General features: G+C 43.2%; 1 protein-coding gene across 1 annotated transcript in view; it reads right to left on the reverse strand.

Annotated features, from left to right (window-relative positions):
- Positions 1–1,089: 1,089 nt before the first annotated feature.
- LOC115071584 overlaps positions 1,090–24,840 on the reverse strand; it is a 32,903-nt gene continuing 9,152 nt past the window's right edge. Inside the window, exons 2-4 of the mRNA XM_029567049.1 lie at positions 7,188–7,401; positions 2,962–3,145; positions 1,090–2,195 (exon numbers count right to left, since the gene is read on the reverse strand). Coding sequence (XP_029422909.1) covers positions 1,125–2,195; positions 2,962–3,145; positions 7,188–7,393 — 1,461 coding nt within the window. The 5' untranslated portion in view covers positions 7,394–7,401 and the 3' untranslated portion in view covers positions 1,090–1,124. The remainder of the gene's footprint in view (positions 2,196–2,961; positions 3,146–7,187; positions 7,402–24,840) is intronic.

The raw sequence follows: 24,840 nt of genomic DNA on the forward strand, positions 1-24,840 counted from the left end.
CAACAGCTCCTTAGCATGGACCTCTGCCTCTCCCAGTCTCCCTTGCATCTGTAAAAGCACTCCAGAGTCCCCTATTGAGTCAGGATCCCTCTCATTCAAATTCATAGGGCCTCTTTTAGCTGCTAGTTGAACCATCGAGGCCAAATTCTACTGAACCTCCATGAACACGGCCATGTTCTCTGATAGGTCAGTTGTTGGATTATGGAAAAACAGTTGTTGACACAAAGGGCATCAGTCACCAGCCCTGGCCACCAAACCCCGTCTCTTGTCCCTGGTTCTCTCAGAGAGCTGGAAAGCCACTTCCAGAAGCCTGTCACTTCTAGCATTTGTGCTGCAGACTTTCTCCAGGGCTTGGTCAACAATGGAAGGTGCCAGTGTTGAGAGTTCTTGCAATCCTGTCATCCTCTCTGGCCCCAGTAGTTCCTCCCCATCCAGGGTCTCTTGAGCTGCATCCACAGTTGCATCCTGCCCTGACATGTTGGTGCATGGTGAAGTTAATACCTGGTGGTCCTGGGTCTCCACTGTAAGGATGGCTTCCCTGGTGACAAGGAATGGAGTGTCTCTCTCCTCTATGCAAGTGTCAGGAATCACTGGGTGGGAAAGTTATTCTGCTGATAGGAAAGACGTGCTTGGGTCACTTTCCCCTAAGCTAGGCACCCCCTGGTATTTCATTTTAGGAGCCATGGGATGCTGGAGGCTGGGGAGAATGAAATAAGGCCATCCCTTAATAGTGTCAAACCTTTGGACTTGGCCTCGAAGGGGACTGAGGATATCCGGGTGGTTGGTCCCATCCAGCCCCTCTTGGACTTGCTGAGCTGAATAGATGAGATGTTTTGCCATGGTTAAAAAGGCATCTGTGTCCTGAGAGCTGTCCCCACCTGTGCTGGGTTCAGTGGCCACTCCAAGGGTCAAGGAAGACTGAACTAGCTGCTGGACCAAGACTCTCAGGCCATTCTGGAAAATGGGATCTCAGTCTTGATCCACATACCTGTTCACTACCTGCACTATGTGTGTGGCTCGCTCCTGGTGGTATGCCAGGGGTCTGGGAAACTCTCTGGACTCTCCACTCCTCAGAGCCCATGTGTAGAAGTTCAGGTGCTTGGTCATTTCCTGAATGGACACACTCAGTAATTCAGGAATATTGAGAACTTCATCAAAGCATGCCAACAAATGTTGAGATTCCCTTGCTCAGGCCTCAAGCAGGGCCTGCAGGGTGGCAGGGCTCCAGTCCAGGCTACACCTTTGGGGAATTTGTGAGAAAAGCTCTTTTGCTTTGACTCAAGATTCCGAACACCTGCCACAGCAGCTTCCACGTCTCTGCCAGTTTGTTGTTGGGAGCAGCAAAACACCACCAAGTGTGCCACATGGACCATCTGCCTAGCTTGGTCATGGAAAGCATCAAGGTGAAGCTGGAGGCTCTTCGCCAGGGCTTCACTATCGTGCGGGGTCCTGACCATGGAAGTCGCCAATGCAGCCTGGACCAGGATCTCAAGAGGACAGTGAGTGTCTGTGAACGTGTCCAGAATCTGGCGCAGTAGCCCGTCGCAGACCCCCTGATGAAGGGCATCGGTAGCTGCTCGCAGCGCTTCGCGTGCCGTCCCCTGGCTGGTCCCTGGAGGCCGGTCGATCCCGGGTCGGAGCTCCAGCAGCCGGTGGCAGCGGGACACTAGGTGCATCCTCTCCGGGGGCGCGGAGCCGGCGGCTAGGCGCAGGCAGAGCCACACCACGGCAGCCAGCCGCTCGTCCAGCAAGCCTCGGCGCAGTGGGGCGGGCCCGGGTGCCGCCAGCAGCTGTCGCAGGAGACGTGCCAAGACGCCGTTCCGAGAGCGCGCAGCTGGCACCGCGGCGCCGGGCTGCAGCTGCGCCAGGAGCTTGCCCAGGCTCTTCCTGGTCAGAGCGAAGATGCGGCGCCTGGAGGAAGCCAGCTGCGGGTAGCTCGGATGCCGGAGGTGGCCGCTGGCGGCGGCGAGCAGCGCGGGGACGCAGCGCCCCAGCAGCTGGCGGGCGCGACCAGGCGCTAGTCCCAGCGCCGGGTCAGGCCTTCCAGGTGCAGCAGCGCGGCCCCTAGGTCTGCGAACGAGAGGCGCAGCGAGGCCGCTTCCTCTTGCAGCCTCCAGCGCGTCCAGGCAGGCCATACACCAACTGGCCGCTGGCTCTGCCTGCCTCGCCATCTCTGCGTCTTCGAGGAGCAGGACCTGAAGGGGCAATCGAGGGGAAAGAGACTTAACGATAACGGAACATTTTTAGAGCCGTTGTACCAAATATAAGCCGTTGCAACCAAATACAAGCATCAGTCTCAGGTGACCTGAGAATCCATCCTCCATTTTTGGGAGGTTGCAGGTGGGGAGTATTTCTTTGTACCCGAGAGGTCAGAAGTAGCTGTCTTAGCCCCGCAGTCAGTGTGGAGTCTAACCTGGACTGTTGAAGGAGGGGGTGTTATTTAGATGAAGATGAAGGGCTGAAGGGCTCACCTATTCTGGAAGCTTCCCTAAGGCTGGTACCCAAGCCTAGAGCCTGCTTTCTGTCCCGTTCCTTCACCATCAGCTTGTGCCCAAACCCCTCTGGTTGTGCCCTCTCCCCATTTGCAACCCTCCTTTATTAGAGCCTGTGGAAATACCTGTTAATAACCCACACTCCCGAAGTTTTAATGACAACAAAATAAGGCATATGGATTTGAGCTTGGAGCAGTGTCCCAATCTTTCTAAAATTTGTGCCATAACAGGGAATGTGAGTCATGATGGAAAGTAGAGAGCATTTGGGAACCAAAGGGTTAAACCAGCTCCCTGCAGCAGCTTTCGTATTTAGCCCGTGGATTAAATTGGTAATGACCTCTGTGTTTGTGACCTTTGCAGGCACTTGGGTGGGCTTCAAAGTCAGGGGCAGGTGGCTACAGTGGGAACATGCCCATCCGTTGCCCTCCAGCAATGACCAAGCAACCAGCCAGCTCTGAAAGAGCCTGACCTTTGTGGTGTCCAGGAGGAACTGCTGAGTGATGGTTACCAGCTCCTTCCGGTGGCACTGATATTCTGGCTGCAGGTGGAGCCTCTGGGCTACCAGTGTGACGTTCCTTCCAGAAAGGATCAGGGACTCCACCACAGGCTTCATTTCCTGCCTGAGCCACTCCTCCTCAGAGTCTCCAGCCAACCTGGACAAATACATTGCACTTACAACATGTGATATTAGAAAAAGTGCAACCATAAGGAAATTATGATTCACAGGAATTACAGAGCACTAAGCAGCCTTAAAATGGAGATGCAGGCCAATGTTCATCACTGTAGGTGCCTCTCTAAGACACTGTTTTCTGTTACAAAACCATTTCTTTTCGTCTTCAGGTGTCTTGGGTTTGTGATTTAGAGTTGTTCCTCAATATTATTCTTAGATGGGGTGATATTTTCAACTAATTCCTTTCAGATCTGTGTTTATAGACTTCACACTGTCCGCTTAAAGAGGTTAATGACAGTCGTCTAGATAGAGAATTCTGAGTCTCAGGCCTTTCCTCTCAATAGCCTGTATACAGTTGATTCCAGCATCTTCTGGCCTCTAAAGTGTCAGGTAAGAAATCTGAGCCAAAATCTCCTTAGCTAATAGAAAAAAAGAACTGTGCTAGGATGCTGTATACTTTAATCACAACTATGAGAAGCAGAGGCTGGAGTGTCACAAGTTCAAGGCATGCCTGGATTACACAGTGATTTTGAGGTCAGCCTAGGCAACTTAGGGAGACCCATCTCAAGATTTAAAAAAATATATTTTAAATGGCTGGTGATAGAGCTCAGTAGTAGAGCATTTGCCTAGTGGGTTCCAGGTTCTGGGTTTAATACCTATACTGAAAAAAGAAAGAAAACCCTGTGAATATTTATATTAGGTTTTACATAAACATATGTTTCCATTTATCTTGATAAATACGTAGTAACAATAGGTATGCATTTAATGTCTATAGGAATTGCCAAAATATTTTCCAAAGTAGTCACAACATACTGCGTTCTCATCAGCAACGTGACAGTTCCAGTTCCTGCATATCTTCATCTAAACTTGGAATAGCTTTTTAAACTTTAATTATCCCAAGAGTTGGTGGCTATCATTGAATGGGCCAAGCATATTCCAGGCTTCTCCACACTGATCCTGGCAGTTCAGATGAGCCTTCTACAAAATGGGATGCAAGTTTTGATCATCGGTGTCATTTACCAAACTCTTTCATTTGAGGATGAACTTGTCTATGCAAGTGCCATGATTTATTTTTCTTAATGGCTGAATAAAATCCCATCCTATTGTATATCTGTTTATGTGCCACATTTTTCTCATCCATTTGTCCTATAGAGATATTTTTATAGGTGTTTTTAAAATACTTTATTTGTTATTTTTATTTTATGTATATGAGCGCATTGCCTGCATGTATGTAAGTGAACCTGTGTCATACACTGCCCAAGGAGGTCAGAAGAGGGCATCAGATCCCCTGGCACTGGAATTACAGACAGTTGTAGCTGCCATGTGGGTGCTGAGAATCGAACCTGGGTCCTCTGCAACAGCAGCCAGTGCTCTTAATTGCTGAGCCATCTCTCTAGTCTGTGTTTTGAAAAAAGGAAAAATGGAAAATTTGAGGAAAAAAAAAGCAAAAAGAGGATATAAAGAGTAGAAGGAAAAATAAAACTATTCAGGATAAATACATACTAAAATATTCAGAGTGGCCATCTCTAGATTGGGGGTTTATAGGTGATATTTTTTCTTTCTTCAGCTCATTCATAGTTTCTAAATGTTCATCATGTTTTTAAGCAGTAGGAAACATATGCTAGGGCTGACTCTGTTCACAGAGTCCTGCCTTCAGCTCCATCCCGCTGGCATTCACTGACCTCAGTTGATGGTAGGTTCTGACCTCCAGGGAACTTGCCCAGCAGAGGCAGGAACTTGCAAGCTCAACACTTAGGCGCCTTGCTGATTGCCTCCATTTGGCCACTGCCTCTGACTGCTCAGGGAACTGATGTGAAAGTCAGTGGAGCCAAACCCAAGTCCAATGTGAATTACCACAGTGCTGCTCTGATAGAAGGTTGGACTGTTTTCCACAGTCATGAATTCTGATAATTCTCTGTATAAATAATTTATCTTGCCCAGAACAGACAATACAACAAAGGCAGACAATGTTTCACTTCTCTGAAAATCTAGTGTACTTTTTTTGTATTCAAAAATGCATTGTCAGAGCTAAAAAGATGGCTCACTGGTTAAGAGTGTTTATGTGCCACATTTTTCTCATCCATTTGTCCTATAGAGATATTTTTATAGGTGTTTTTAAAATACTTTATTTGTTATTTTTATTTTATGTATATGAGCGCATTGCCTGCATGTATGTAAGTGAACCTGTGTCATACACTGCCCAAGGAGGTCAGAAGAGGGCATCAGATCCCCTGGCACTGGAATTACAGACAGTTGTAGCTGCCATGTGGGTGCTGAGAATCGAACCTGGGTCCTCTGCAACAGCAGCCAGTGCTCTTAATTGCTGAGCCATCTCTCTAGTCTGTGTTTTGAAAAAAGGAAAAATGGAAAATTTGAGGAAAAAAAAAGCAAAAAGAGGATATAAAGAGTAGAAGGAAAAATAAAACTATTCAGGATAAATACATACTAAAATATTCAGAGTGGCCATCTCTAGATTGGGGGTTTATAGGTGATATTTTTTCTTTCTTCAGCTCATTCATAGTTTCTAAATGTTCATCATGTTTTTAAGCAGTAGGAAACATATGCTAGGGCTGACTCTGTTCACAGAGTCCTGCCTTCAGCTCCATCCCGCTGGCATTCACTGACCTCAGTTGATGGTAGGTTCTGACCTCCAGGGAACTTGCCCAGCAGAGGCAGGAACTTGCAAGCTCAACACTTAGGCGCCTTGCTGATTGCCTCCATTTGGCCACTGCCTCTGACTGCTCAGGGAACTGATGTGAAAGTCAGTGGAGCCAAACCCAAGTCCAATGTGAATTACCACAGTGCTGCTCTGATAGAAGGTTGGACTGTTTTCCACAGTCATGAATTCTGATAATTCTCTGTATAAATAATTTATCTTGCCCAGAACAGACAATACAACAAAGGCAGACAATGTTTCACTTCTCTGAAAATCTAGTGTACTTTTTTTTGTATTCAAAAATGCATTGTCAGAGCTAAAAAGATGGCTCACTGGTTAAGAGCACTGGCTACTCTTGCAGAGGATCAGGGTTTGAATCCCAGCACCACATGTTGGCTAACAACAGTCAGTAACTCCAGTTTCAGGGAATCTGATGCCTTCTGTCCTCCACGGGTACTGCACAACATGGGTGCACTTACATACATGTAGGCAATACACTCATACACATAAAAAAATAATAAATTTTTAAAAACCAATTGTTCTGTCTTTTCCTATACTTGACTCATATTGTCACGGTAAGCTAGTTAAAAGTTTTGGTGCACCTGCCAGACCTGTGAATTTCACCAGATCTGTGAGTGCCCCAATCTAGCATTACCCGTCTGCTTCGCAGCTCCCAGACCTAACTTGGGTTCCTTGAGATAGATTCTCTCTGTGGCCCCAGCAGGCCTGGAACTCACTATGTAGACTAGGCTAGCCTCTGCCTCCTTCCTGATTGCTGGGATTAAAGGCATGTGCCACCACCCCCAGTTCGTATAGTCTTATGTCATTTTTTTTTTTTTTTTACACAGGGCTTCTTTCTGAAAACATTTCTTTTTTGAGATAGGAACTTGAATTTACTATGTAGCCCAGGACAACCTTAAATTTATGCTCCTGGGGCTGGAGAGATGGCTCAGTGGTTAAGAACACTGGTTGTTCTTGCAGAGGACCTGGGTTCAAATCCCAGCACACATGGCAGCTAACAACTGTCCGTAACTCCAGTTCCAGGGAATCTGACAGCCTCTTCTCCATAGGCATTGCATGACACAGGTGCACTTACATACATGCAGGCAATCCATGCATACACATAAAATAAAAATGTATGCTCCTCCAACCTCTACCTCCTGAATGCTGGGATTACAAGTGAGTACCACCACACTCAGCTTACATGGTGTTAGGGATCAAGCCCAGGACTTCATGCATGCTAGGAAAGCACTCTGTCATCTGAGCTGCATCCCCAGCTGGCAAATGCACTTAAGCATCAGCTTCTAGTTACATGCTCCACCCTCTACCAGTGTGTCAGGATAACAGCTTGAGTTCCTTGAGGCATTACCTGTGGGCAGCTTGTATGAACTCCTCACTAGCACTGGCCAGTTCCTCTGCTACCATCTGCAAAGAGGCGAGTGATTCATTTTTCACCTCTTTCCTCTCCATTGAGATAAGCAGATGGCAAAGCTGGACAGTCATTGGTGTGATGACTCTCTCTATGGCCTTGTTCTGTATCAGTTTGTTAAAGTCATCCAGAAGGAACGACTCCATCTCCTCATCTGTAAACAGAAGTGGTGACATGGCTGTAGCTTGGTCTGGATGACATAAGAAAGTAACTCTCTTGACTCAATGATCATATAGTTTTACTTCTATAAAGGGAAAAAATTATAAAATACTAAAGGGATACATAAGTTTATACTTAGGACTTTAGAAGTAGATGCTAGGTTGTGACTTAACAGAAACATGGGAAAAAATGGGGCAAAACACAATAAGATAGGTATAGAAAAAGACACGCAGAACAGAGAATAGACTCAAACTATGAAACAGAGACAGTTTAAGAAACGTTTTGGGGGCTGGAGAGATGGCTCAGCAGTTAAGAGCACTGACTGCTCTTGCAGAGGATCCGGGTTCGATTCCCAGCACCCACATGGTGGCTACGAACTGTCCTTAACTCCAGTTCCAGGGGAATCTGAAGCCCTGTTCTGACCTCTGTGGTATTGCATGACATGGGTGCACTCACATACATGTGGGCAATACACTCATATACATAAAATAAAAATATTTTTTAAAAAAGAAACGTTTTGAACTGGAGCTGGAGAAAAGGCTCAGTGGTTAAGAGCACTGGCTGTTCTTGCAGAGGATCCAGGCTCGGTTTTCAGTACCCACATGGCAGCTAATATAACTCCAGGTCCAGGGAGACCTCTTTTGACTTCTGTGGGCAGTGCACACATGGATACACTTACAGGCAGGCAAAACACTCATACACATAAAATATAAATAAATGAATAGATAATTAAATAAAAATTAAGAAATATCTTGAAGACTTAAGTATCATCTTGAATCTTTGTAGCCCCACAGACAGTAGTAACTGATTTTGCTTGAGTTTTCCTCTACATAGCTGCTCAAAACAGGGCTGGAAGTTATGAGCAACAGAAAGTTCTCCTTGATTCTGCCTCCCAAGGCAAGATTCCCAGAGCTCCTAGAGTGTGAAACGTGAAAGTCTGGTACACTTCATCTAGCAGGATGTTTAGGAAGCTGGATGCCAAGTGAATAGAGTATGCAGGAATTTTAACACCATGCTGATGCATGAACAAAATCCCAATGCTGAAATACTATAACTTGTTCAGTCTTAGGCTATCATGCAAAATATTTCCCAAATGAAGAATAAGGAAGGAAGACTTGGGTTAGAGAGATGACTCGGTGGTTAAGATTATGCACTGCTCTTTAAGAGGACTGGAGTTCGGTTCCCAGCACCCACATCAGGCAGCTCACAACCACCTGTAACTCCAGCTATTGCATGTAATAAATAATGAATGGGGGGAACTACTAATAGTGTATTTTGCAGAGTTCAAAATATGTAGTAGTAAATGCAAACAACCATGGCACAGAAGGCGGAAGAAGGAACTGTTGATGTGTGTTACGGTTGTAGCATCTTCAAGAAATTTGTGGGAAAAAAGCCCCACACATTAGTGTTAAACTATAAGTCAAGGACACATAATCACTAAGGTAGCCACTAGGAAAGATGAAAGAATGTGTAACAGAAAAGTTGCTACACAGAAATAATAAAAAGGGGCTGGAGCCAGGCATGGTGGCACATGCCTGTAGTCCCAGCACTTGGGAGGCAGAGGCAGGCAGATCTCTGAGTTCAAGGCCAGCCTGGTCTACATAGTGAGTTCCAGGACAGCTGGGACTACAGGGAGACCCTGTCTCAAAAAGACAAAAAAAGTGGGGGGGGCTGGAATGACGGCTTAGTGGTTCAGTGCATATCACTCTTACAGAGGACCTGAGTTCAGTTCTCAGCATCCACATGAGATGGCTCATATCTGCCTGTAACCCCAGCTCCAGGAGATTCAATGTGTGACCTCTGAAGGCACCTGAACTCATGTGCCGGTACCCCTACACAGGCATACAAGTACACATAATTAAAAATAATAAAAATAAGTTTTAAAAAAGAAATAATAGAGGCTGGGTGTGGTGGCGCATGCCTTTAATCCCAGCACTCAGGATGGAGAGGTAGGCAGATCTCTGGGAGTTCAAGGCCAGCTTGGTCTCCATAGTGAATCCAGGCCAGCTGGGGCTACAGAGAAACCCTGTCTCAAAAAGACCAAAAAAAAAAAAAAAAAAGAAATAATAGAAAATATTGAAGTTTTGATTAGTTTATAAAATAAGAAAAGGAGAAAAATGGTAAAATCAGAGGCAGAAATAGAGGGGAAATACCACCATGATACTATAGAATAGATTAAGGAACATATACATTAAATGTTAATGGCTTGGATTTATCAAGTGACCTACTGAAATTGGAAGCCTATGTAAAAATCCAATCATATATCCTGTTTATATCCTGTTTATCCAATCATATATCTGTTTATGAGAACAGAAATGTTACAAGTGAAATGTAGAAGCACCCCACAGAAACTCTAGTGGAAAGAAAGCTGATACTGCTATATTAAGGCCAACTAGAGTGGCCTTAAGGGAGAAAGCATTACTAGAGATGAAAAAGGATACTTCACTGGGCATGGTGGCCCACAGCTGTAATCCCAGAACCCAGGAGGTAAAGGCTGGAGGATCATGAGTTCAATGAAGTCAGCATCAGCTATATGAGGCCCTTTCTCAAACAATAGCAACAAGATGGCTATTTCAGGGACATGACATCAAATTCACTGTAGGAAGTTACTAGCCCCAGAGCTAGAAAGTAAAGCTAAGAAAATATAAGGAAACAAGTAATGAAGAGCAGAAAAAGAAGACAAAAGGGACACAGCAGTTCATCAATTGTTCTCAAGTTAGAGATGCCATCTGTACCTTTAACTAAACTTAGTTTGAAATTCCAAAAACGTGAATCAATTCAGATATTAAAAATAGGCAAAACTAAGATATTTTGAAAGAAACAAAAAATTATCTTAAAATTTTGCTTAAAAAAGGAGTTGGGCATAGTGGCAGACACCTTTAATCCCAATACTCTTTGTAAATTAGAGGCCAGCCTGGTCTACATAGTGAGTTCTAGTCCAGCCAGGGCTACATAGTGAGAGCCGATCTCTAAACAAACAAACAAACAAATAACAGAAGGAAAGAAAACAATGTCGTTAAATTGTTACATAAATTCTGTCCATAGAAAACAGAAAGGAAAGCTGGGAAAGATGCCTCCTGCCTTTAATACCAGAAATTGGGAGGCCGAACGAGTAAGATTGCCATGAGTTCAAGGCCAGCCAGGGCTAGAACAGTGAGTTCCAGGCCAGCCTGGGCTACATATAAGACCTTATCTCAAACAAAGCAAAACCAAACCAAACAAAATATCAGAAATGGAAATGGAAAAAAAAAAAATTTCATTACATAGCAACTAAACAGGAAATAAATTTAACATGAAAGGCAAGAATTAACCTTGTAGCAGGCATGAAAATTGAATAAATTGAGAGACACTGCATGCATAGAAATCATTGCAGCTTAATAATGTTGTATGTGAAGCTGGCTAAGCCAGCTAAAGGGGTTCCTAGTTCCTAGCCGAAGTGATTTCAAAGTTCATATGGGAAAATAATTGCTTGAGAAGAACCAAACAACAGAGACAAAGAATAATAGGTGGAAACAGCTTTTCAGGTCACCATGGGTGGTGACTGCTAATTGTGACCTGTCTTGGTTATCTGATTTTGTGTATGTGAACCGGAACAAAATATCAGACGTATATTCAGTCACTCAAAGGTCTATTTGAGAAGAATAAAGGTGTTCCTTTCTGATTCTATGAATTAAGTACTCAAACCCCTGGAAGGCTTAAGAGTATCTTTGTTCTAAGCTCAAGACAGTGAAAGGCTTATCTTAAAGAGCTTTGTAGTGCTCACTGAATGGAGTAGCATCGAGGAAATCCACTATCTCTCTCTCTTTCTCTCTCTCTTCCCTCCTATCCTCTCTCTCTCTGTCTCTGTCTCTCTCTCTCTCTCTCTTACATAGACATACATACTACAAACCTTTCACATACATACCCTTTTTTTTGTTTGGTGTTCGTTGGGAAACAACACCAGCAATTTGGACTGGCAAAGACAGAATCAGTACAAAATGAATATTGGACTTCCAAAATTCCTGTAGAATGTAGGCTGAAAACAGATGCTTTTTCCTGACAAAAAGAAGAGACCTAGGGCTCAACAAGGAAGAATAAAAAAATCCAGAGGGTAGATTCAAGAATGTTGGAGAATTCTTTCCTGGCAGGAGTAAGCTTTGCCTAATCAAGGATCTTCTGGCCACTGGACTTGCTACACCAGCAGCACCTGCCAGTGTGTGCAGAGGTGAGCGTCTGCCTGTCCTGCTATGGCACATTGAGGGGTGTATTGATTTTGTTTTACAGGTCTACAAATGGGAAGGAATGAGGTGCCTGGGGAGTCACGCCTGAGGTGTCTCAGTCATCGAAAACATTTCCATGAGGAGCTTCTGGACTGGGAGCTGCAGCTCTGAGATGAGACTTGAAGACTCCAGAAAGATGTAGATTTTTTTCCCACATGAATATGAATCACTGGGGATCAGAAGGAAGACCTTGGTGGGCACCCCTCTAAGACTGATGGACATTGTTAGTGAGAGAATGAAGCAGGAGAGAGGGACATTGCCTTGATACCTGGGAAGAGTCTGGAGACTAAAACCATGTCACAGAAATTACTTTAATTGATCAAGGGGCCAGAATTTCCTACTTTTGGGTCATAGTTGATATGAGTTACTATAATAAAATGACACAGACTGGGTGGCTCAAGCATTTACTTCTCATAGTTCCAGAGGCTGAGATGTCTAAGATTGATATACCAGAAAATTCAGTAGCTAGTGAAGGCTGCCCTTGCTGTGTCCTCACATGGCACATAATCAACTCTCAAGGCTCCTCTTTTGATAAGGTTGTCAGTTTGACCTAGTCTAACTCCAACTAACACCAGTGCATTGGAGCCCAGGACTATAACATGAATTTGGGGTGCACATTCAGTCCATAGTACACAATATCATTCAGTTCTTGGCTTGACTGCTCCCACTTGTCTCCAAAGTGCAGAGGTAAAACTTCTGGGGAGGAGGTGTGTACAGTTGAGGGCTGCTCTTTTAAGAAGATTGAAAGATCCAGTGATTGTTAATACATAAGCTTCACAGTAGTTTGGTATGGCTGCACGGACCTGGTGAGGGAGGTCTGAGGAGGAAACAGCACCAACCCTGAGGAGGAGATATGATGCTTGGCTAGGTATCCATGTGTCCACGTGCACCCACTATTGGGTATGGCTCTACCAGCATCTGCTAGAAGTTGAGGAAGATGGCTCCCATGGAAAATGGGAGCTGTTATTGACAGAGGAAGTGACTGGAATTCTTCATGGATTAGAGGTTAAAAAGTGACACCATGTGTAGAGCTTTCTGAATGCTCTAATAAAGAGCCTCAGCCAGGGTTCTGGAACAAGACTATGCCTGTGCCTCTCCATACATCTTTTTATTTGTTTGTTTTGAGATAGGGACTCATGTAGCCCAGGCTTGGCCTCAACTCACTAAGTAGCTGAAGATGACCTTGAACTTCTGATCCTCCTCCCTTTACTTCCTAGATTCTGAGATTATAGGCATGTGCTACCACACCTGGGTTTATGCAGTGCTAGGAATCAAACCCAAAGTTTTTTTTTTTGTTGTTGTTGTTTAAGATGGAGTTTCCCTGTAGCCCTAGCTGGCCAGGAACTCACTATATAGACCAGGCTGGCCTCAAACTCGCTGAAATCTGCCTGTGTCTGCCTCCCCAGTGCTAGGATTAAAGTTGTGGGCCACCATGCTGGAATCTCCATACATATTTTTTAAACAGTCACTGGTATAGTATAGTATATATGGTCTTGTGTTGAGGACTATGGAGTCAACCCTCTGTAAGGGAGATGCGGTTCATCCAAGATCATGTTCAAGTATGTACAGAATGAACAAGTAAGCTGCATGAGCAAGTGGACACACCCACACATCATCCACTCCTCTTTCTCCACTCATTCTATACAGCAGTATGTGGAGTTAGTCAATAACAGGTGACACAAGGAGCAGGGAAGTCTGAGTTTGATTCGTGGATGACTTGTTCAGTATGTTGATAGAAGTTGGAAAGGCACTGTTGCATTGGGGTTCCCTCTGACCAGCAAGCTATGAACAGATGCCTTCTTCCCAAACTTGGTTGCACCCACTTACCTAGGATCATCACAAACTTGTTGACTGTTAAGGAGGGGTGGGGAGAGTCAGCTAGACCTCCTATCCAACCAGTAGGCCCTAGTTGCATGAGGGGGAGGGGCTAAGGGGATATAAGCTAAGGAAGCTGTAGGGAGGCTCTCTCGCCATTTTGTACAGCTGCTGGGAAGTCATGATCCATGCCTGTATGGAGACTTTCCAGTGCAGCCTGGGGGTGGGGAGGACAGGGAGCACCTATACTCCTGTAAGTAAACTCTTACCCACTGCTCTGTACATAAGCCCAATAAGCTCACTGGTTTCCCAGACTGTAGTTTGGCAAAATTGTACCTGTTTGTCATAGGGAACAAGGCAAGAGGGGGCCAGAAATTTTAGCTACAGCACCAAGTTGCTACTGACTTGTTCAGAGATGAAGATGAATGACAGTGATGAGGAAAGTCCTCCCAGAGAACAGATATTCAGGCAATGTACTTGCTCATCCATTTTGGGTGGAGAGAGAAGTAACCCCTGGTAGTAATATGTATTCATGACAGTGGGGAATGGTTTGGTAGGTAAATCAGAGATCCAGAAAGAGTGATATGGCAAAATCAAAGATGATGAAGTCTGGAAAAGAGGATAGTGTTCGTCCTAGGGAAGGGTCTTTGTAAAACTTTCTTGCTTACCAGTTTCATGGAATTGAAGAATCCCAGGAGAGTAACTCATGAAGACCCAGGAAGTTCTAAAAGGAGGCTCCTTCAGACTCAGGACATAAACAACTCACAAGTCTCAGGAAGTTCCTGAAACTTAGCAGATTCACAAAGCCCCTCCTACCCAAAGTTCTATAAGCAGAAGGATGGCTGAGGAGAGAGACTCTCTGACCTAGTAAGCTGCCTACAAGTCATGCTGATAGTTCCAAGGTTTTAGCTTTTGTGACTCATTGCCCATGCTGGGGTAGGCTTTTGGTAATGCATGTACCTTTGCATCATCCCTGTTCCTGTAAGTAACTCCTCACCCAAACTCTGGTGGTATTGTTTTTTTTTAGTCTGTCGTCAGTTCCCTATCTGAGGTGAGCAGCCTTTGTTCATGCATTAGACAATACTTATGTTAAGGTGCACAAGAGAATTCCCATTATGCATGAGCTACTAAACAAACAGCCAAATGGATCAATAACTCAATCAGTTGATATCCACAAGCATCTGTCCTCATTGTGTTTGGAATTCCATGTTGATCACATGAAAGAAATAGGTATGGTAGAAAGAAATGAAGGCTATTAATAGACCCAAGGACATAGGCTCCTCTCACTAAGACTGATGTAGTTGTCTGACCATCAGTCTGTTGCCAAGCTATTCATACTTTCCTTTGTGGATACCAACCAGCCACTTGATGGTAAGTTCATGATATTGAAACCCTTCTATTCTGGAAAAGGCAGCGATTCATCCTGTCTGAGATGGCTGCAAACTGTGAATGAAGGTTTGCTTTTCCTGCTTATAGAGCCTGAGCCAACATACCTACTTAAGGGTTAATACTGGGCATGATTTTCTGATGTGAGGTCCCATATAACTTTGCCTCAGTTCCAGGGGTGTGTTCATGACAAAAGAGGTACACCAATGACCCATGACCATGAATCCACTATTCCTAAGATATACTGCATCATCCAGAACCTGTCCACCTGATTGCACTGTGGAATTTTCTCTCAAAGATGGAAGAGAGGTGTCAACCTAGAGATGAACCCCATGAGGATGAGATACTATTATTTCAGATACAGTTTACTTCTTTACAACTATTTAATTTACTTGTGTGTGTGTGTGTGTGTGTGTGTGTGTGTGTGTGTGTGTAGCCTGTGTGCCATGGTGCACATGTGGAGGTCAGAGGACAACTTGTGGATGTTGGTTCTCTTCTTCCACCATGTGGGCCCCAGGGATTGAACTCAGGTCACCAGGCTTGGAGGTAAGTGCCTTTACCTGCTGAAATATCTTGATAACCCTAGATACAATATACTTCTTGTTTCAGTCTTTTGAACTGCTAAAACAGAATACAACAAATTGGGTGTTATGATTTGTGCTAGATAGCTTTGTCAACTTGACACACCTGGGTAAAGGGAGCCTCAATTGAGAAATTGCCTCCATTGGACTGGACTGTGGCCGTGTCTGTGGGGCATCTTCTTGATTATTGAGTGAAGTGGGAGGGCCCAGCCCACTGTGGGCGGTGCCACCCTGGGCAGGTGGGCCTATGTTGTATAAGAAAGCAAATTGAGCAAGGGCCAGGGGAGCAAGCCAGTAAGCAGTGTTCTTCCATGGCCTGTGGTTCAGCTCCTGTCTCCAGGTTCTTGCCCTGAGTTCCTACCATGGCTCCCTGATGAACTGTGACCCAGGAGATGTCAGATGAAATAAACCCTTTTCTCCCCAAGTTGGTATTGGTCAGAGTCTTTTGTCACAACAATTGACAGCAAACTAGAGCATGGTTTGAATCTAAAAATATCCACTAAAAGCCCATGTGTAAAAGCTGGTTGCCAGCTGATAAGCTTTTGAGAGATGATTAGATCATGAGGATACTAACTTCATCAGTGATTTAATCCATTGATTAATTCATAGCTTAATGGACTACTAGTAAGTGGGTTTGGTCCCAGAAGTAAATAAGAGGACATGGCTTTGAAACATATAGCATGTCCCTGGACTCTTCCTGTTTTTCTCTCTGCATCCTTGTACCATGAGGTAAGAAGTTTTTCCCTGCCATACTCTTCTCCCCCATCATGCTCTGCCCCACCACAGGCCCAGAAACACAGAGCCAAGTCACCATGAACTGAGACCTCTGGAACTGTGCGCCAAATAAGTCATTCGTCCCTTACATTATTCTTCTCAGGTGATGGAATGTGACTAACAGCCTGGGTAATTTATAATGTAAAAAATGTATTGGCTCACAGTTCTGGAGGCTGGGAAATCCAAGTACAAGGGGCCACATCTAGCAGGAGACTTCTTGTGTCATAACATGGAGAGCACAGGAGGTAGCAAAATCCACTTCCATGATAATTAATCTGCAACGAGGGTGTGTATCCATTCATGAAGGCAGAGCTCCTGAACCTAAACATTTCTTTAAAAAAAAGTTCTCACTTCTAGAACCGTCGCAATCACAGTTACATTTCAGCAGTAGTTTGGAGGGGACAAGTACTCTAAAACCATAGCCCTTGTTAAACCAACAATTATTACATATGTGGTATACCCAGAAGGTAGAATTTGTTCATATGCTAACAAAATGTTGGAAATAGGAATGATCTTTATTACCACCTCACTTACAGAATTTGTGCTTTGAATTTTTTTGCCAAAATTAGATTTTATGGGATCAGTAATCCTGATTTCCCCCATGTCAAGTAGATATGACCAGAGAAGAATCTCTCCATTACATTATAGTTAAGATGCCCAAAGTACAGAACAAGGAAATAGTGTTAAAATATCTAAGAGAAAAATGTCAACTTACTTTGCCAAACACAGAATAACATCAGATCTATAAATAGAAGCTCTAAAAAACATGAAAACATGGAATAATATGTCAAACCTTGGTAGTAAATAACTGCTAAATGAGATTGCTATATCCAGCAAAGTTATCTTTTAAGACATATGGAAATATAAGGATATTTCAAGATAAGCATATACTATACTAATTCATGACCACCAACCTGTCATTGCAGAAAATACTCACAGGATTCCTAAATATATAAGAGGAAGAAAGACAATCACAAGAGCACAAGAAAGAAGAAATTTCATGAGAGGAATTTATGAACAAAAGAGAGCTAAGAATAACCCATCATGTTTAGTACAATAAACAACTAAGTCTCTAATACAAATAGACAGGAAAGAACACACAATAATCCAACCAACCAGGAAAACTTCAAACAAACATAGAGGAATTAGCAAACCTCTCAATAATAACCCTAACTGTAAATGGTCTTAACCATCCAATAAAAAGATCAGACCAGACAAATGGATCAAAAACACAAGACCCAAGGAACACACCTCACTAACAAAGACACAAACTCAGAGTGGAAAGGATGGTCTAAACAAAGGAAGAGCAAAGAATAGAAGATGAATATAAGCTGGCATAACTATTCTGAAAACTGGTAAAGTAAACCAACCCAAAATTAGAACAGATAAAGAAGATCACTTCATATTAATAAAGGAGCACCCCATCAAAAAGATATAACAATTGTAAAAATATTGGAAGTTCTAACTTCATAAAATAAGCACTAACAGACTTAAAAGGACAGGTAGGTCCTGATACAATAATAGTGGGTGACTTAGCACCCCATTCTCATCAATAAGTAGGTCATCCAGACCAAAATAATCAATAAAAAGCTAGAATTATAGCTCAGTGGTAGAGTGTTTGCCTAGCTTCAGTCCCCAGTACTGAGAAAAAAAGATACTTCAGAGTTAATCTGCTTCATAGATCAAATGGCAACATTTATAGAAGAATTCTATCCAAGAGATTTAGAGTACACACTTCTCAGCAGCCCATGGGATTTCTTCTAAAATATATAATATTTTAGGCCATAAAACAAGCATCAACAAATTAAAATATAAAAACAATTTCTTCTATCTTATCCAGTCGCAGTAGATAAAAAATACAACATTAACAGAAGAAACTATAAAATACTTTCAAATTGGACAATACATTGTAGAATGACCAGTGGGTCCTTGAAGAAATTAGAGAAGAAATTTTAAAAATTCTAGAATCAAGTGAAAATGAAGACAATGTATCAGAACGTTGGGGTATAAGAAAGGCAGTTCTAAGAGGAAAGTTTATAGCTATAAATGCTTACATTAAAAAAAAATCAAAGAGGTCTCAAATAAATGAAGATACACCCCCCCAGGTCTTAGAAAAACAAGAATAAGCCAACTGGGACTGGAGAGATGGCTCAGTGGTTAAGAGCACTGGCTGCTCTTGCAGAGGACCCAGGTTCAATTCCCAGCACCCACATGGTGGCTAACAACTGTCTTGTAACTTCAGTACCCGGGGATCCAATGCCCTTTTCTGACCTCCATGGGTATTGCACCTACTTACATGCAGGCATTACACTCATACACATAAGAAATAAAATAAATAAAATATATAACAAAGAATAAGTTGCCAGGCGTGGTGGTGCACGCCTTTAATCCCAGCACTCGGGAGGCAGAGGCAGGTGGATCCCTGTGAGTTCAAGGCCAGCCTGCTCTACATAGTGAGTTCCAGGACAGCTGGAACTACAGGGAGACCCTGTCTAAAAAAGACCAAAAGAAAAAGAAAAAGTCAACCCCAAAAGCAGTTGAGAGAAAGAAATAGTAAAAATTGGGGCATAAATAAATGAAACAGGCACTAAATGAAGAATTCATAGAATCAATGCAAAAAAGATTGTTGGTTCTTTGAAAAATAAGTGAGGATAGACAAACCCTTAGCCAAACACACCAAAATATAGAAAAGACCCAAATTAATAAATTAAAGATGACAAATAGGATGTTACAACAGATTACAATGAAATCCAGATGATCATTAGGGAATGCTTTGAAAACTTACATTCCATAAATCTGGAAAATTAAAAAGAAATGGATAAATTCCTAGACACATATGACATACCAAAATCAAAAACCAAGCCTAAACAGATCCGTAGTAAGCAATGGGATTGAAATAGTAATCAACAGTCTCCCAAGACAGAAAGCTCAGGATTAGGTAATGCATTAGTTACTTGTTTTATGGCTGCAAGAAAATACTTGACAAAAGCACACTGTATAGTATTCAGATGAAAGAGCTCACAGATGGGGAGAAGAGCTCTGAAATCTTGACTTCTGAGTGTGGCACAGCAGCTGCATGCATCAACTCCCAGCAGTTGTGGTTACCTGCACAAGATCAAGCCAGTCGAAATTCCATGTGGATGGAGGAGTGGTCCCTAAGACCCTACCCTTGGTGGAGAAGCTGTTGGTAGTTGATGGCTGCTGAGAGAGGGAGCATCACTTTCCTTTGGAGACATGGCTTCTGATAGGCTGTCCACATGCCAGTGGATGGCTCACACCCACACACATATAGTTAGCACTAATTAGACTCAGGGGGTCATCAATTTAAAAAAAAGGGAGACATGAAGTTGGGAGGGAGAGGGGTTCGGGGAACTAGGAGGAGTTTGAGGGAGGTAGTGCTGGTTGGATATGATCAAAATACATTATATAAATGCATGAAATTTTCAAAGAATAAATTTTAAAATATTTTTAAAAAGAAAACTAGGGAGGCTGGAGAGATGGCTCAGCAGTTAAGAGCACCGACTGCTTTTGCAGAGGACCTGGGTTCCATTCCCAGCATCTACATGGCACTACAAACTGTTCTTAACTCCAGTTCCAGGGGAATCCGAAGCCCTCTTCTGACCTCCGTGGCACTGCATGACATGGGTACACTCACATACATGCAAGCAATACACTCATACACATAAAATAAAAATAATAAAATACTTTAAAAAAAAAGAAAACTAGGAATAGAAGGAAAATGCCTCCATATAATGAAGGGGATATATGACAGACCTATATCCAACATTATATTAGATGAGGAAAAACGGAAAAGATTTCCTCTAAAATGGGAATGAGACAAGGATTAGTCACCATAGAACTTGAAGCCCTAGAGAACAACGAAAGAGATGCATAAAAGGGAAAAATGTAGGAAAGAAAGGAATCAGATTACCTGAATTTGCAGATGAATAAATTTTATTATTCTTATTTTATATGTATGAGTGCATTGCCTGAATGTGTGTAAGTGCACCCGTTTCATGCAATGCCCACAGAGGTTAGAAGAAGGCATTGGATCCCCTGGAACTGGGGTAACGGACAGTTGTTAGCCACAATGTGGGTGCTGGAAACTGAACCCAGGTCCTCCGCAAGTGCAGCCAGAGCTCTTAACTGTTAGGGTTCCAAATAGCAGCAGTTTCCCCCCTCCCCAACAGGGACCTCACCTTGACCTTTGGAGTCAAGGGAAACAAACTCTGCTAAGAAGCAGCCTGCCTCTCCTCTGATCTCCAAAGATAAGATAAGCAGATTCTACCTGTTAACCAGAGATTTTAGAAGCTGTTTATCACAACAAGCTTTTTTCGTATCTTAAGAGAGAAAAAGTAAACACTTCCAGATCCTAATCCCACCTGGCATACTAAACGGAGCCAGGCTTTTCCTGCTTTCCCCTCCCTGATTTCTCCCCCAAACATTCCCCCCTTCCACACCCTAAAGCTCCCATATATAAAGTCCCAGCTCACAACCTGTGGGCGGACATCTTTCCCTGACATCTTTCCCTTCCCTGACATCCTATCCTATCCTCCCCTCCCCTCCCCTCCCCTCCCTTCCCTTCCCGACATCTTTCCCTTTGCTGACATCTTTCCCTTCCCTGGGGGAAAGGTGCCCCGTGCGAAATAAATCTGTATCCTGCTGAGAATTCCATCTGTGCCTTGGTGCCGCCTCCATCCGCTCATGCTCTCCACCACCCGCTTTCTCTCTCCAACATTCCTACCTATCATTAACCACTGAGCCATCTCTCCAGCCCTGTAAATAAAATATTAAGAAAAATAAATTTATTTTTTAAAAACAAAACAAAACAAAACAAAAAGGCAGCAGCATCCCTGGGTCCCAAGGGAAGCATGCTTCTGTCATGAAGCACAGGATGGTTCCCATCAGCCTAGGGTAGCACACTCTGGGTATCTGTCTGCTCTGATCCCTTCACTTGTCCTTGACATAGTGGCTCGACATTGGCCACTGAGGTCACACAGCTCCTCCTTTCCAGTGAATTACTCTGATGACAGAGCTACTTTCCCTGGGGAACTACTCCTTCCTTAGGCCATAGCCAATGACTTAAAGACAAAGAATATTAATGGCCAGCCCCCTTGCCTCTAGGGGAGGGAAATCTATGATATAGTTTACACTGCATAGCTCTGTCTTCTAGATCAGACCAGGGTAGACCTGACCTGAGACCATATCCCATCTGGCTCCTTCCTGTTTCCGTTCCTAATGCTTTTCCTGAAGGGCAGTTTTGCAGCACATTATATGCCTCCAAGCCATTGCTGCAGTTTCTAGGGAAACCGAGTTAAGATTCTGTCAGCTGGATGGGTTGATTCAAGGAGGGCAGATGATTCAGTCTGCCCCTTCCTGGAACCTCCTGGAAGCCATGCTATGTACCTGTAGTGCACAGAGCCATTTGGAAAGTGTAGCCAAGGCATCTGGAGGGTGAGACCAAGTCCTAAGAACTGTACTTAGACCCTAAGACTTAGGAGAAAATTTGACCTCTGTACACACTTATTTTTGTTTTTCTTAACCCATTTTGATTGTGTTTGAGTAGGCCGATAGGCATGTCTGTGCAACCTATTCCTCTAAGAACCTTATATGGGGGTATGTCGTTATGGGGGACAGTATATAGTGCTCACAGACATGGAGGCAGGACATCAGAATCTTGATATGCCTTCTTAATGACTCCAAAGGAGAGATGGTTGGATCCAGTACTATGCTTTTAATTTTTTTAACTTTAGAAACTCTTATATTCTCACTTTTAAAGTGGATAACCCACGTTACATTTTTAGCATGAACTCTATTCATGAAATACTTTAACACATCAAATGTAAAATAAAGCAAAAGATTCCATGTGACAAAGAATTTGACACAAAAAGGAGAATGTGATTGCCTATAGGCTGAAAAATTCCTATCATCTGTCGTTGATCATCATGAGTTTGGCTACCCACAGAGAACCAGCAAGAGGCCAGAAAACATGAGCACTTTTCCTTACTTTAACAGGAAGACACTCTTCACTTTCCACACAGATGAAATAATTGGTTTCACACTGCCCTGAGGTGGTTTACAAGCCACAGGAACCCACTTGCATTTATGCACCTCTCCAAACTGTGGAATCGCCCAGTATCTGTTATCTGGCTCTGCCCCTGATGCCATAGGCAGTATCATCAACAAGCATCAACATAACTTATGCATGGTGCTGCAAAGTTGCTGCTTTGTCTGAGGAACAAGAACTGGATTAGAGACTGAGAAGACAGCTCAAGTTTTAATCAATCCAGTCATAAAAATCAGGCTCAACTACAGGTTTACAAAAAAATGACATTGTGTGGAACTGAACAGAAAAGAAATCAGGCCCTAGATTATTAAAAGTCAGAAGAGTAACTGCTGAGCAATTGAATTTGACTTCTTATTTCTAGTTCCCTTATAGGTAGATGCTCATATAAATTTGATTCGTGAATGAACATCAGGCTACTGTTTCTTGGGAACCAAAAAAGGAATAGAGGCCTGAACTGGATAAAGAATACATTTAAATGTGTATTAGGTATGACATGTGTCCCAGGTTTTCTATACATCATCTTAAAGCAATTTCATTAGAAAAGTAATATTAAATTTCTCTCGGCGTCTCTTTCTTTAACACAAAGTCTCACTACGCATTCCAGGTTGGGCTCAAATTCAGGCACGCACCACCATACTCAGTCTCTAATCTTGTCTTTAAGAGAAACAACTTTGATCTAAAAATATAATAGGGGCTGGAGGGATGGATCTGTCGGTAAAGTGCTTGCTGTTTGAGCATGAAGACCCAAGTGTGGATCCCCATTTGTAATCTCAGCTTTGGGGAAGTGGCGACAGTGGACCCCTGGAATTCACTGGCAACTCAGCCTAGCCAAATTGGTGAGCTCCAGGTTCAGTGAGAGACCTTGTCTCATCTCCAAAAAGAAGGTGGGGGCTGAAGAGAAGGTTTAGTTTCTGACTGCTCTCGCAGAGTACTGTGGTTTGGTTCCCAGCTGCCCACATGGCAGCTAACAACTATCCTTAACTCCAGTTCCAGATGATCTGACGCTCTCTTCTGACCTTCTCGGGCACTGCACAACACAGGTGCACTTACATATATTCAGGCAATATACTCATACACATAAAGTAAAAATAATAAAAATTTTAAATATAAGGTGGACAGTGTTTGAAGAAGCCACCTGATGTTGGCATCTGTCCTCCACATGCATGTGCACACACATGCACATGCCCACATGAACACATGTATACACAAACACACACAAACATATACAATAAATCCACAATACAGTAGATCAAAGATAAAATGATGGGAAAAGATATCCTTTGCAAAAAGTAATAAAAATATGTGGAGTGTTATACTGGGTTGAATAATGTCCCTCCCAAATTCATGTCCATCAGAACCTGTACATATGATCTTATTTGAAGAGGGACAATTGATTTAGGTTTTTTTGAAGATTTAATTAAGTTAAGAGGAGGTCATATTAGATTAGAATGAGTCCTAATTCAATGATGGATGACCTCATAAGAAGAGGAAAATTTGGACACAGGGACACATAGGAAAAATGATGTGATAGTGGAGGTTAGACATCGGTGGGATGTGTTTACTCCAAGGACTGTTGGCAGCCAGCAGGTACTAGGAAGAGGTACAGAAGGATTCTTCTCTAGTGGCTTGGGAGAAAGCACAGCTCTGCTGACAGCTTCTTCCAAGACTTCTAGCTTCTAGAACTGTGAGATAGTAAGTTTCTATTGTTTTAAGCCACTCACTATAAGGTGATTTATTATGGTATCCCTAAAAACTCCAATATAAACACTTATGTCATCATAACACAAAATTGATTTTACCACAAGAAAATACTGTTAGCATCAAAATAGGACATTTCATACTGATAAAAAGGATCAATGCATCAGAAAGATATAATGACCATAACTGAAAATGTACCTTACAAGAGCAGTGCAAAGTCGTGACATCAGAGTTGACAGAATTGAAGGGAGCAACAGTTCAGTAACTGTAGCTATAGGCTTCAAAGCCCATTTAAATAGAATTATTAGTGGTAAAATTAACAAAGTTAGAATAGTACTCTTAACAAATGCACTCCAATTAGCATACACACAATACCCCACCCAACAGGTAGAGAGCATGCATTCTCTTCAAGAGCACATGAAATATTTCCAGAGACCAGAGGCCATGCCACACATCAACTCTCTAAATATAAAGGGACTGAAAGAAAGCAGAGTATTTTCTGTAACCACAATCAATTAATTTATTTTTATTTTAAAAAACAATATATGGACTATCCTCAGGCCTCTTGGGGTAAGTCTATAGCGCAGCTCTCTGCGCCGGGACTCCTAAGCCTCATTCACCCCCCGCCCCGGCGTTCTATACTCCTAGTTTGGGCCCTGCTCCATTCCTAGTCTTGGGGCCCCAGACACCTGGGGAACCAATACTGCTTCCTGACCCTTCTCACCCAGAGCAACTCAGTCCCTTTCTTGGGCTCCAGGAGCACCGCTTCCGGTCCTGACCCCGCCCTCACCTCTCTCTGCTTCCCTGGGCCTGCACCACCGGATAACTCTCCTAGCCTGCACTACTATCCTCAG

This window comes from Nannospalax galili, unplaced genomic scaffold (assembly GCF_000622305.1).
Source record: "Nannospalax galili isolate Female #2095 unplaced genomic scaffold, S.galili_v1.0 scaffold1941, whole genome shotgun sequence".
NCBI lineage: Eukaryota > Metazoa > Chordata > Mammalia > Rodentia > Spalacidae > Nannospalax > Nannospalax galili.